The 12,705-nt window shown below is 32.5% G+C and overlaps 1 protein-coding gene across 2 annotated transcripts; it reads right to left on the minus strand.

Annotated features, from left to right (window-relative positions):
* Positions 1–2,393: 2,393 nt before the first annotated feature.
* LOC115725031 (alpha-L-arabinofuranosidase 1) lies at positions 2,394–7,640 on the minus strand. 2 transcript variants are annotated; one of them, XM_030654431.2, is made up of 18 exons: positions 7,485–7,640; positions 7,109–7,308; positions 6,636–6,690; positions 5,998–6,209; positions 5,778–5,899; positions 5,534–5,687; positions 5,254–5,323; positions 4,965–5,110; positions 4,832–4,877; positions 4,692–4,744; positions 4,464–4,608; positions 4,249–4,367; positions 4,075–4,146; positions 3,872–3,975; positions 3,617–3,673; positions 2,982–3,180; positions 2,754–2,900; positions 2,394–2,657 (listed from the first exon to the last, which is right to left on the minus strand). In XM_030654431.2, the coding sequence occupies exons 2-18, from the start codon at positions 7,274–7,276 to the stop codon at positions 2,508–2,510; spliced, it is 2,019 nt and encodes a 672-aa protein (XP_030510291.2). In that variant the 5' UTR covers positions 7,277–7,308; positions 7,485–7,640; the 3' UTR covers positions 2,394–2,507. The 2 variants fall into 2 exon arrangements, with proteins under 2 accessions (XP_030510291.2, XP_060972945.1); XM_061116962.1 differs by having other exon boundaries at positions 4,464–4,604; positions 4,688–4,744.
* Positions 7,641–12,705: the final 5,065 nt, after the last annotated feature.

Here is a 12,705-nt window from a genome sequence, read left to right on the forward strand (position 1 = left end):
ATACTTTATTAATTGATTTCATTCTCTGGGCGTGGCCCCGTGGACTAGTAGTGTTCGGGAGAACACTGATACCACGTATAAATCTCTTGTGTCAAGTTATTTATTTTTCTGCAAATATTTTATATTACGCCCGTTCGTTTTGTCACCGCAAAGCGGTTTACGCAATAACGAGAATTACTTTACGCACGCGAACGCATACAGTTTTATATTTTTCGTATATATAATTGACATTTGCAAAAATACGATTTTTCATAGACATAACAAGATTTCTTGAACTCTGGGTGGTCAGTCCAGAAATTGAAGAAACGGGACGACTTGATACCAATCTTAGCCACTGCTTTGGAGGAGATGACACAGGTACAGTGATCTGAGACAATTTCCTAGCTGAAATGAGCAGTCGAGTTAGGGAAAATATCATTGCACTCTTCATTAATAAAGCATGGTTATTTTAGAATAGATTCTGCTCAAACCATCTTAGTTATTAGACTAAGTAAACTTCGAGCCAGTGTACTTGATAAGCTCAACATGAGCTTGTGTAAGCCAATGAGTTGAGTCTCCTAAGTCATTCATGGTGATCGCATTCCCGGTTCTTTCATCAAAGTTAAAAATGCATTAAAGTCCCTAAGTAAAAGCCAAGGCTTTACTAGATGCTTCAATTATTTTAAAAACTTGATAATTGAAAATATTTATAAAAAGATTACATAAATGCAAAATTCAAACAAAACTAAAAGTATGTTTTTTTCTTACTTCTTCTTATCAGTCTTATGGAGCACAAAAAAAGATACTTCAAATCCCCTTCTTGTCTCAATAACATTGTAGTTCGTCTCACATGAGGACTATTTTCATTATTCTTAAGAATCTAAATCCTTTAAAACCAATAATTATATAGTGTAATAAGTCCACCATGGCCAACTTTATTAGTAGCAGGATACAAGTAATCATACCAACCAATTGGAGTTTTGAGTGTTAGGGTATCAATCTAAGTCTCACCTTAGAAGAATAGATAAGAGTTGTCCTGAATATAAGTGTTCCACCTACTTTCATTAGTATGAAACCTTTTGAAAAGGTGTCCAAAAATAAAATCGTGAGGACTTAGACTTAAAGCGAACAATATCATACTAATGTGGGAGTCAAGATGAGGTAGTAGTCTGACAAGGTAGAAGAACAGAGCCCAACAAGTGGTATCAAAGCCAAGCCAAAGGTTTAGGAGTGTTGGGATAGTGGGTTGCATTTGCAATGTACAGGAGAAGCCCTCAATGTGATGACTTCGCGATTGAAGATATATATGGTGCATTGTATCGAAGGTCTTCCTGATATTGAGGTATCCAGGTGGCGTGTCCCATTGATGATTATGGCGATACAAGATGGAGATCGGTATTAAGACTTGTGTCGAAAGTCCTCCTGACAAAGGTGATGGTCAGGCAGCGAGTTCCGTTGGTGATAGCGGAAACATAAAGTGGTTTCGCTGGAGGGGAGGGCCACAAGTATGTGGTAAGTATCGACCTAAGTCCTACATTAGAAGAATAGACAAGAGTTGCCTTGAATATAAGTGTTCCACCTACTCCATTAGTATGAGGCATTTTGAGAAAGTGCCCAAAAACAAAATCGTGAGAGCTTAGGTCCAAAACGAACAATGTCATACTAATATGGGTACATAACTAAATTTTCACTTTTAACCCAGAAGAGAAAATATTTGAACCTTCTAGTGTGGTAAGTATATATAAGTTGACTATCAAATAGAGGAAGCCCATAACAGGCACAACACATTAAAATTTGCCACACAATTTGCACTGATTGATTCCTCTAGGTTGCTCAATTCTCACCATGTACAAAGGCTTCCAAATATCCAAAGGTCGCATGAGAATGCTATACCAAAACTCCTCCTTGTATCTTTTTTTTAACTCTTGCTCTTCGTCTTACCATCTCCAAGACACTCATCTTGGAGGTGAAGATTTCGATAGCAGAACAGTTTTTTTTTATCTTTTGAGAAGCATAGCCGAATAGTTAATCACTTTGTTTTCGAATTTAAAAGGAAGAACAAGAAGGATATTAGCAACAATGGGAAATCTCTGAACCAATTAAGCACTGCTTGGGAGAGAGTGATGTGGACATTATGGTCAACGACTCAAACGACAATCAAGAACCGCTTGTAAGAGAGCGAATCGGATGTTATCAAGATTTCTACGCCACCATAACCATAACTAAAGCAAGATTCGAGGAATTATGGATTTGTTTTGAAGATGTTTGCGATTTTCTTTAATTGTTAGTTAATCTCTGTTAAAGTTAACCGTTAAACTAATAAAATATGTTAGATAGCTACATCTTATATATAAAGATAAAAATGTAATAAACATATTAATTTTTATTATTTTCTTTGCAGGTAGCAAAATATATAAAGATGTAATAAATTTTTCTATTATATAAGCATATAAAATATGAAATTTAAGTTGTGTCTTAGTTATTTGAGTTTAATAGAGATTATTACATTCCATATTTGATTAATTTATTTACATAGAAGATCTTGCAATGGAGTCTGCTCCAGCAATCTTGATGCTGCTTGTTTCTTTCAACAAATCAAATGATGTTATAGAATGCGGCGGCAGTACCACCTCCATATCACCTCCATCAGTTTCCAGCAGACTTTGTGTCGGTACAATCTGCAATCAGCCAAAGGATGATTACAACTGAATATTAACATTTCATTAAGATCTGCAGCACTATATATAGGGAAACACAGAAGCTTGTTCAAGTACCTTATTCGGCTCCTTGAAAGAATTCTCGTCCATCAAATTTTTCGACGTCAAAACTGTCTTTGTTGATCCCGAAAGTTTTACAGAGTTTGGATCCAATCCATCGACGGAAATTATGATATTGACTGTCTCAGCTCCGTAGTTTACAATCTGTACACCAACCAGTAATATAAGTAACTATATTTGATGCATTTTTTAAGCATTAAGATACATGGGTGAGTTAACTAATACCTTTATTCTGAGATAAGTTTTGTCATCCTCTGAAGATTTCCAAGATATAGCAGACTCGGTAATCGAATTATAGGAATTCATTTGTAGGGTTGTTTTGTGAAGAGTTGCTCCACTTGATTCTGTGAAAAATCTTTGCACCCAATAGCTAGGAGTTCCATATGCATTGGACGAGTTGAAGACGATTGCATCCGGGTTCCATCTAAACCATTAGAAAAGAACATATTACTTGTGATGTTCTAAATAGAGTAATTTGCGGCATAAATACCTAAATTTAACTGTTAATTTTTTACGGTAATAATACTTAAATTATATTTCTGGAACTCTATAAGTACCTAACCGTTAAATATTAAGTCATTAAATCTACCTGTCATTTTCTGATTGGTATATTTGAACTAATTTTTTTAAAATAATAAAAATTTAATGACTTGGACCAATCAGAGAGTATCATGTGGCAATTTACTTAATCAGGTACTTACAGAAGTTCCAAAATTATAACTTAGGTATTATTACCGCCAAAAATTAATCTTAGGTATTTATTTGCAACTGGAAGTTAAACTTAAGTATTTATGCCACAAATTACTCTTCTAAATATAATCAAATGCTGGAAAGGAGAAAGAACAGAATCAGGGGAATACCGTCGGTCATTTGTGTTAACAAAGAGAGGTGCATAGCTAACCATATCAATGGCATCACTGCAGTGAAATATTAGGAAATAAGCAGAAATTATCAGATACTAGTTATGAAGATTATTTCTAATTCTACAAGATTGCAACTTTTGAAGATCATTTCTATTGAAGTAGTACTATATCTAAATGAGGAGTTCAATTAGAAAGAAAGAAAGATTTACGAACAACAGAATGTTTTTTAAATGAAGAGCGATCGAGCTTCACCTGTTCTTCTCTAATCCAATAAGGAATCCAGCTTCACCAAGTGCTGCAAGAAAGCTTCCTTGGCCAGCATCTTTTCCAGTAACTGCATATTCACTTACAAAAGCCTGGAGAACACAATGCCAAGAAAACCGACAAATTGATTTAGGCGAAAGATATTTTGATCAACAATAAAAAACAGCAGATCGATTCAAGTATCAACAAACCTTAGGTCCACTCCGTGATGCAGAATCAAAATGACGGCCTCTGGAGAACATGTCACTGGAGCTTGTATAAACCTAACAAAGAAATGAGATATTGTTACAACACTGTTACTTTACATGCCAACTACAAAAACTTGTGTTACAAAATTATAAATAGGTCTGATTGTAAAAACATACATGATAATCATACAAATCAGCTGGGTGATCCAACTTTTGAGAAGAACCATCACAGTTTGTAATTATTTTAATATCTGGATAGACACTTTTAATAGCGTCATAGAATTTGCGGTAATTTCCTGGTCAAATGAGAAAATAAGTACAGAATCCATTTTGTCATTTAACAAAACAGAGGGTCCAACTACTCTTTAATTAACATTCAGAAATATGCAAACCTTTATAATTCTTTTTCCAACAATCCTCATTCCCTATAGCAACATATCTTAAGTCAAAGGGTTCTGGGTGTCCCATGGCGAAACGAACAGCACCCCATGTAGAATTGGCCTCACCTCTAGCAAACTCAATACCATCAAGGGCTTCCTGTAAACTCAATAAATTGATTAGATTGATTTAACATAATTAGAGCATGTATTAATTACTATAGTAGGAATAAAAACACATGCCTGCACAAATGGTAAGACACTAGATGTGTCAACTTCATCCTGGTGACTGATTCCTATGATCATGAAACGAGAAAATGAATTATTTATTGTTTTCGAAAGTAAGAAAGCTAAGCTTGAGTTTTGAATCGAATGAAAAGTACCGTTGTTGAAAACCCATATTGGCAATGTGCCAAGGTCTTCAGCTAGCTGCAGAAACAAATTATGTTATGTTAGAATGCAATGGAGGAACATAAAACATCGAAATAAATATAGTTTTTTTTTAAAATTCCATACTTGAAGAAACTCAAAATAACCCATTCCGTCATCAGTCCAGTACATCCAAACATCGCCAAAATGGCCAGGTCTCTCCTCCCATGGTCCAATGGTTTCTTTCCATCGAAATGCATTCCTTAACCATTCACCTTCAACAAAACAGCCACCTAATCCAACATAAAATTCAGTGTGTTAAGTTAGAAATTTTCATGGTTCCAACAAAACATCACCACAAGTAGGTTTAGGACAACTTGAACCAAAACTTATTTTAAATCTGCAAGCGTTGACAGTGACAATATTTTAATTTTACCTGGAAATCTGAAGAAACGAGGTTTCAAATCCGCCATCATTTCAATAAGGTCAGTTCGGAAACCATGTCCCTGTGCCAGAATGCTGGTGTTAGAACACATTCATCAGAAATAACACTAGGTTTGATCAACTATAAGGTTTTTATATGTCTTTCCAGTATGGGGTCAAGAAATCACATTCAAATGCTCATATTCAGATCAGAATTAGGATTCTATCACAATGCAAGTGTATATTTTCCCATTCAAGAAGCCTAAGTGAGAACTCATAAGGAAACAATGTACCTTATAAGTGTCCAAGGGCATGACTGATACTTGATCAAACCAAATGACCCCTTTGCTGGTAGTTGTTAAGTGAAGGCTTGAATTACTATCACTTCCTTTGGCTTCTAACACAACCTCAATCTTTTTCCAATCTGAAACTTCAGATGCAGAAGCTCTGCCAAAGCAGCAAATAAGGATGTTTACATAATGTTACTTAGACCATAAAGATGTTTTCAAATGTTTATGACATTGGTTTGGTGCTTACATAATGTTAGTAGCTGCCAGCTTTTGCAACCAATTTGAAGCTTTCAACTCTATGGATACATTGATTGATCCTGATGAACGAACATAAAGAGCAACCTTGTACTGCTTCCCTTGTTCAATATTCTAAATGAAAAAGTAAAAATTTGTAATGCAAGAAAAGTATCGAAAAGATGCATTGTTCCAAATTAGTACATGGGGTGTTGGTAGTAAAAGCTTCTCACCATGCCCCAGAAGCCAGGGTTATATATACCAACACCTTCTGATGGACAGGAATTTGCACCTTTGCTGTCACAAAGTACTTCCATTTTTAGTGCAATCTTGTTACGTTCAAAGCATGAAGAGCGATCGGTCGATACAATCACAGATGACTCTTTTCCAATTATACCCCAGGGAGCAATGTTTGATGGTATATTAGGGCCCCCAGCCTCAAAACCTGAAATCAATTTTCAGTATGTTAATACTAACAGTAACATGAGAAACTTGAACATTCCTTTCACCTTTAACCAGCAAAGCAAAGGCCAATGTTAGAGAAATTTCTCAATTCTAAAAGAAGTAATTAAGTAATATTATTAATTTCACTCCAATATTAACATACAAGATACAACAACAAGCTGAGGCAATTCATCTATGATCCACCCAATAGCATCACAGTTTTTCATTTGTACCTTTTTCAAACATGACAAGTTTTGAAAGCATTGTTTTTAAATAAGAGTTTTTAGCGGCTAAACCTTCCCAACTATCATTTCACTTGCATTTAACCTTTCAAGCTCAAATTTTAGCGATAAAACCTTCCAAACTACTAAACTGTTAACAAATTTAAGTTGTCATTCGGTTAATTTGTAGTGGTTTTAGAACTGACCTCTGTTGCTTACAAGCTCAGACCAAATGCCACCAGCACCAGCATGGTTAATCTCCTGCAGTGAAAGAGTTTTATGAAATGAAATTCACTACAACAATTTATACATTTAGTGACACAATTTAGTGACCCGCGCATTTTTAATCAATTTTTAGTGACCCACATTGCTACACAGTAAAACTTTCACATATATGTTCAATTATATCGGTTACTAGACAGTAAAAATTTCATATATATGTTCTATTATATCGGTTACTATACATTTGAAGGGCAACTAAAAACTTATTAAATTATAGTGAAATGCTGTAAGAGTCGCTAATAATTACAATCTGAACTCTAAAAACACGAGGGACTGTAAAACAATTTAGTGACCCATCCTGAAGGGTCAGTAAATACTATCTTTCCTGAAATCTATTTTTATAGTAGTGAATATTGGATTGTGTTATTGAGTAGTAAATTAAGGTCAGAGAACAAACCTCAAAGAATATTCCAAAAAATGTTTGAGGTATTAATTGTCCAGATGATTCAGAAGCATCTACTCTTAGAGTTCCCATTTGGCTTCCACCATATTCACTACCACAGCATTTCGAAACAAACAAATAGAGCAGTACAATACTGAAAGTAGCCTTCCAAGAAGAACCCATTTCTCAATCACCACATTCAATATTCTTGAAGCCTATTAAAAGGACCAACAAATTCATTCATGGAGTCAATGAATTCTAATTCAATATTTATCATCATTTAATAACTAAAACTAATCATTTAAAATAATATTATATATTATATATTATATATAAATTAATATATGAGACAAAAAGTAATAGGAAGTAGAAGAAAGAAGAAAAATAAAACCTTAATTTCGGAAGGAACTCCCAAAGAGACACCCAAACCAAAGTGTGAAGAGTTTGATTTATGGGAATGAAATGTGAGCTGATTTATATAAGTAAAGAAAGAATTGCTTACACGTAAGCATAAGAGAGAGAGAAGAATAGGAGATGTCCCACTTGGCAATGGATTACAAGGAACTCATCTTAACATATTATAATGTGGTGGTGTGGGCCCCTACTCCTCTTCTACTTCCCCTCTCTCTTTCTATTTCTACCCAACCTAAGACCAACTTTCACTTCTCTACTTGGAGAGAAAAAACTAAAAAAACACTTTTGAACAAACTAGGTAATATAGCCGCTCTTTTGCGTAATTATCGTAACTTTTTCATATAATACAATAATTATTTAGTAATGTAATAAATACTAACTTTAACTTAAAAAAATTATTATTTTAATATATAATAATGTTGTAATTATATTGTCTAATTACTTATTATTATTAGTAATTTTATTTATTTAGAAAAAAAAAATAAAGCGATTTTCTTAATTTTATATTTTAAAGTAGTTTTTATTATTTTTTTTTTATATTTACAGAAATCTACATAGCAACTCACATAGTAACTGACGAAAATATATTAACTCAAATAGAAACTACCAGAGCAATCCAAATCGTAAAAATTAAAAAATGGTATATGGGGTGATTTTCTAAAAATAAATAAATAAAATTACTTATAATATAATAAGTAATTACACAATGTAATTTTATTTATTAAAAATTAAAACTTTTTTAATTTTATTAAATAAATTATTAATTATTATTAGGATAATTAAAAAGTTATATTATTTTATTAAAAATTTCAAAATTTATACGATTATGTATATATAGAATTTTAAATTGCTTTCTTAAAAAAATATTAATAAAAAAATTGGTTGAAAATTTGAGGTGTTAATTTTTTTTTTTTTTTGGAATAAAACCAGTAAATTCATTAATTAATAAAATCGTTCATAACAATGGATCGCATTTTAGAAGAACAGTCCTCCAACTGAAGCACACGACCTGAAAAAACAAGAGTCTCTTGCCAAGCAATGAGCCAACTTGTTTCCAGATCGTTTTACAAAACACAAATCAATATAATTGTAAGATGAAAGAAAAGTACGAACATCTTGTACGAGAAGACCAAATTGAGACGAAATTGAAATTTTACTTTGGATAGCTTGGACACAGACCAAGCTATCAGTCTCCAACAAAACGTGCCCCCAGAAATGGCTTGCAATCCAACTTAGAGCTTCTTTTATGCCTATAATTTCTGCGATTTCGGGTTGGACTCGTCCTATCTTACCCGTTGTGTAGGCTTCAAGCAAATTACCACAGTAGTCGCGAGCCACACAACCAACACCACACTGGCCCTCATGTTCAAATAAAGTTCCATCAACATTAACCTTGATCTGGTTTAACGAAGGTGCAGTCCAATGCTCAGTGTGTCGTCCCCCATCACTCATCGAAGACAAAGAAAGATCCTTTCTTTCTTGAGCGTACTTATATTAATCAAGAAGATTATTTGCTGATGCAGCAACACTTGATGCAGACCAGCTCTTATTTGCCAAAAAAGTCATTACGAGTTTGCCAAATTTCCCAACTCACCGCAGTCGCTTCCTCCATCTCACAACTTCGACCCCTGCTGAATAATACCAACAACCAGTTGCAGAAATGGACCTCTGAATCACTGCCAATGTCCACCAGACTTCGGTTCCAAGCAACTCGAGCAAAGGCACATCCTACCAATGCGTGATAAGTAGTTTCAGTAGTAGAGTGACACAAGGGACAGGAGAAATGGGGACATGTCTTCTGTTTAATTAGGTGCAAGTAGGTAGTGTTCCTGATGCAGCTCTCCATAAAAAATTACTAACTTTTGGCGGAATTTTTAAAGACTAGAGATTCCTCCAAAAACTAGTTTTTCCATCCACATACCAAGCACCTTTAGCCTCCTGTAAACACTTGAAAGCACTCCTAACTGAATATTGCCCAAACTTTTCAAACTTCCAACTTCAACTATCATTTATGGCTGAATCGCTAAGCTGAATAGAGAAAATCAAATCTTGATCTCTAAATCAAAGAGATCGTTAATAATGTCTTCATCCCAAGCACGAGCTTCCAATCGAAAGAGGCAATTAACATACTTGTTCTCTAGAGCAGGATGTCTTGAAATTACAAAGATATTGGTGTTATGAGGGAGCCAAGGATCATTTAGAATTGAAAACTTTTCACCAGTGGCAACGGTTCTTAAAGCACCAACTTCGATCAAATTTTTTGCTTCAAAGATGCTTCTTCAGATGAAACTTGGGTTATCAATTGGAGTGTTATTATTTTTTATTTAAGTAAACAATTTTTTTTGTAATGCATGATCTTTATATCTTTATTATTTAAAATTATTGTCATTATTGTATCTCAACAGTTGTTATCATCGTATCTCACTTATAGTCATCATCATTGTTATCACTGTATCTTTCTTATAGTCATCATCGTTGTCATCACCGTATCTTACTTATACTCATCATCGTTGTCATTGTCGTATCTCTCACTTATAGTCATTATAGTTTATTTCTTCTAAAAGTTATGATATAAAATTAAAATCATAATATAAGACATTATAAAATAGGTTTTGTATATTAAAATTGAAAATTATATATATATATATTAAAATTTATATGTTTTAAATATATTTTTAAAATTCAAAATTCAAAATTTTATCTCCCATTCTATTTTATTTTTATTTTCAACTCTATTATTTTGTAAAGCTTTTTTATTTTTTATTTTCTGTTCATTCTAAAGTCAAAAAATTAAGTACGTTTTTTTTTTCAACTCTATTATTGCTATTGGACACTAATGTCTAGTACCTTCTATAGATATCGTTCTACAATTAGTTAGTGATATTCTCTAAAAGTTATTTTCTTAAGTTATACGAGACTCTATACTTAATTATAGAGCATATTTATTGGGCATTAGTGGTGCCTAGCACCTTTTTGGTGTGTCACTTTACATTAGCTAGCGATACTTCCTAACAATTATTATATTAAAGTATATGAGACCCAATATTTAATTAGACTAATAGCGATATTGACACGCATGAGAATGCTATATAGGTACCACTGATATCTTTTAGCATTTTTCTTAATTATACCAATGCGATGCGAGTGATAGGCACCAATTATATTTTTTAGCAATTCTCATTTAAGAAAGATACTCATCAAATGCATTCGTTGTATTAATTTTAGTACAATTAATCAGCAAAGTCTTGAACAATTATTAATTCCTAAATCTAAGAAATTTGTGAGCATTAAAGGCCTTGTGTAAGTGAACGATTGAAGGTTCACAAAATTAATAAATTCATTTTGGGCTATAATTCACAAAGAGACACTTCCATTGATTTGAGTTTGTAAGACTAAACATGCTCTGTGAAATCAAAACAAAATCCAAATGCAAATTCTTCTAGCAAATGGGAGACGAAACATGTAGCCCTCTATTATTATTATTATTATTATTATTATTATTATTATTATTATTATTATTATTATTATTATTAGGAAAATTATCGTATATACTATTTTTTATTTTTTTTTTTAAATTTATGGTTTAGGTTTTTTCGATAGTTTTCAAATTAATGAATACTGGCAGTTTTTAAAATTATTACCAGCGAGAATTCCTACTAGTAATATTGTTAAATGTTGTAGTGACATTTAATATTAAATTTAAAGAGTACAATTTTTTTATAATTATTAAAAGGCAAAATATTTACTTATTTTACATTGATCTTACAAAAACACGCTACAATTTAACGTTCCAAATCAACTTTATATTGTTTTTGTAGAACAGATAGTAAGAAAAAAAGTCACAACTCATAATGAGAATTGTTTAAGGAATATTTAGCATTGGTAATAATTTAAGAGAAAATATATCAGTTTATTTATTTTTATAATAATTTAAGTTGCATCATACATGTTATGTTAGCTATGAATTCAAACCGTAAAGTAAATAAAATTTAAAGAATTTGCAGGATAAATCCTAATAGTGTTGGGTTTGATGCGGATAAATCTCTAATCTAAAAAAATTGTGGCAAAAATCTACAAGCTCTCAATTTTTGTAATCCTGTCAGTACTCATTTTGACCATTCTATTAGTTCCTTCAAAAAATATCATATACTAATGTTAATTTACGGCGTAAATTCTCAAATTATTGAGTTTGATGCAAATAAATTCCCATTAGAGAAATTAGGAGCTTGAGTGCTTATGCAACAATTTTTCGAATTTAGGAATTATTTGCATTAAACTTGTTGAGAATCATGGGGTTGCATCTCAAAACCAATTGGCAATGAGTGGAGTAGCCCATGTTCTTATATATGGCTCAATTCTCTACCATTTATTCCATGTGGGACATTGTCCACAATATTCCCCCTCAAGATGATGGCTATTTTTTGTTCATCTATCTTGAACCGTATCAGAGTGGACATGGTCATTATCTGTATAGGTGCGGATCGGATATGATCACTTGCCCGCAAGGGATATGGCTCTGATACCATGTTGAGAATCATGGGGTTGCATCTCAAAACCAATTGGCAATGAGTGGAGTAGCCCATGTTCTTATATATGGCTCAATTCTCTACCATTTATTCCATGTGGGACATTGTCCACAATAAAACTCAACAATTTGAGACTTTACGTTGCAAATTAACATCAACACGTGATTTTTTTTTTTTTGCAGTAACTGACAAATTAGTTAAAATAAGTACTAACAAAAATTACTAAAATTGAGACCTTGAGGATTTATGTTACAATTTTTGAGCTCAAGAATTTATATGAATCAAACCCAACAATTAAGAAATTTATGTCTAAAATTTACTATAAAAATATAAAATTATTTGAATATATATAATTCTTAATTGTTATAAAAACTGTGTAGAGCGTAATATTATTTCCTAGAGCTTGTTTGGCTGTGTTTTCATTTTTCGGTTTTTAAAATTGTGTTTTTAAAAGTGAGAATAGAAAACAGTTTTTTGTCATTTTAAAATTTTAATGGTGTTTGGCACAAATTTTTAAAAATTGTTTTTAGATTTTTTCTTACGAAAAAAAAAAATAATATTTTAGCACCATACCATGACATTAATCCATTCGGGTCTAGGTTCGGGTATAGTTTCGGGTCTAGGATCCAAGTATGTGAGCAAAATATAAAATATAATATGTTAGACAAAAAA

Source organism: Cannabis sativa, chromosome 6 (assembly GCF_029168945.1).
Source record: "Cannabis sativa cultivar Pink pepper isolate KNU-18-1 chromosome 6, ASM2916894v1, whole genome shotgun sequence".
NCBI classification, from domain to species: domain Eukaryota; kingdom Viridiplantae; phylum Streptophyta; class Magnoliopsida; order Rosales; family Cannabaceae; genus Cannabis; species Cannabis sativa.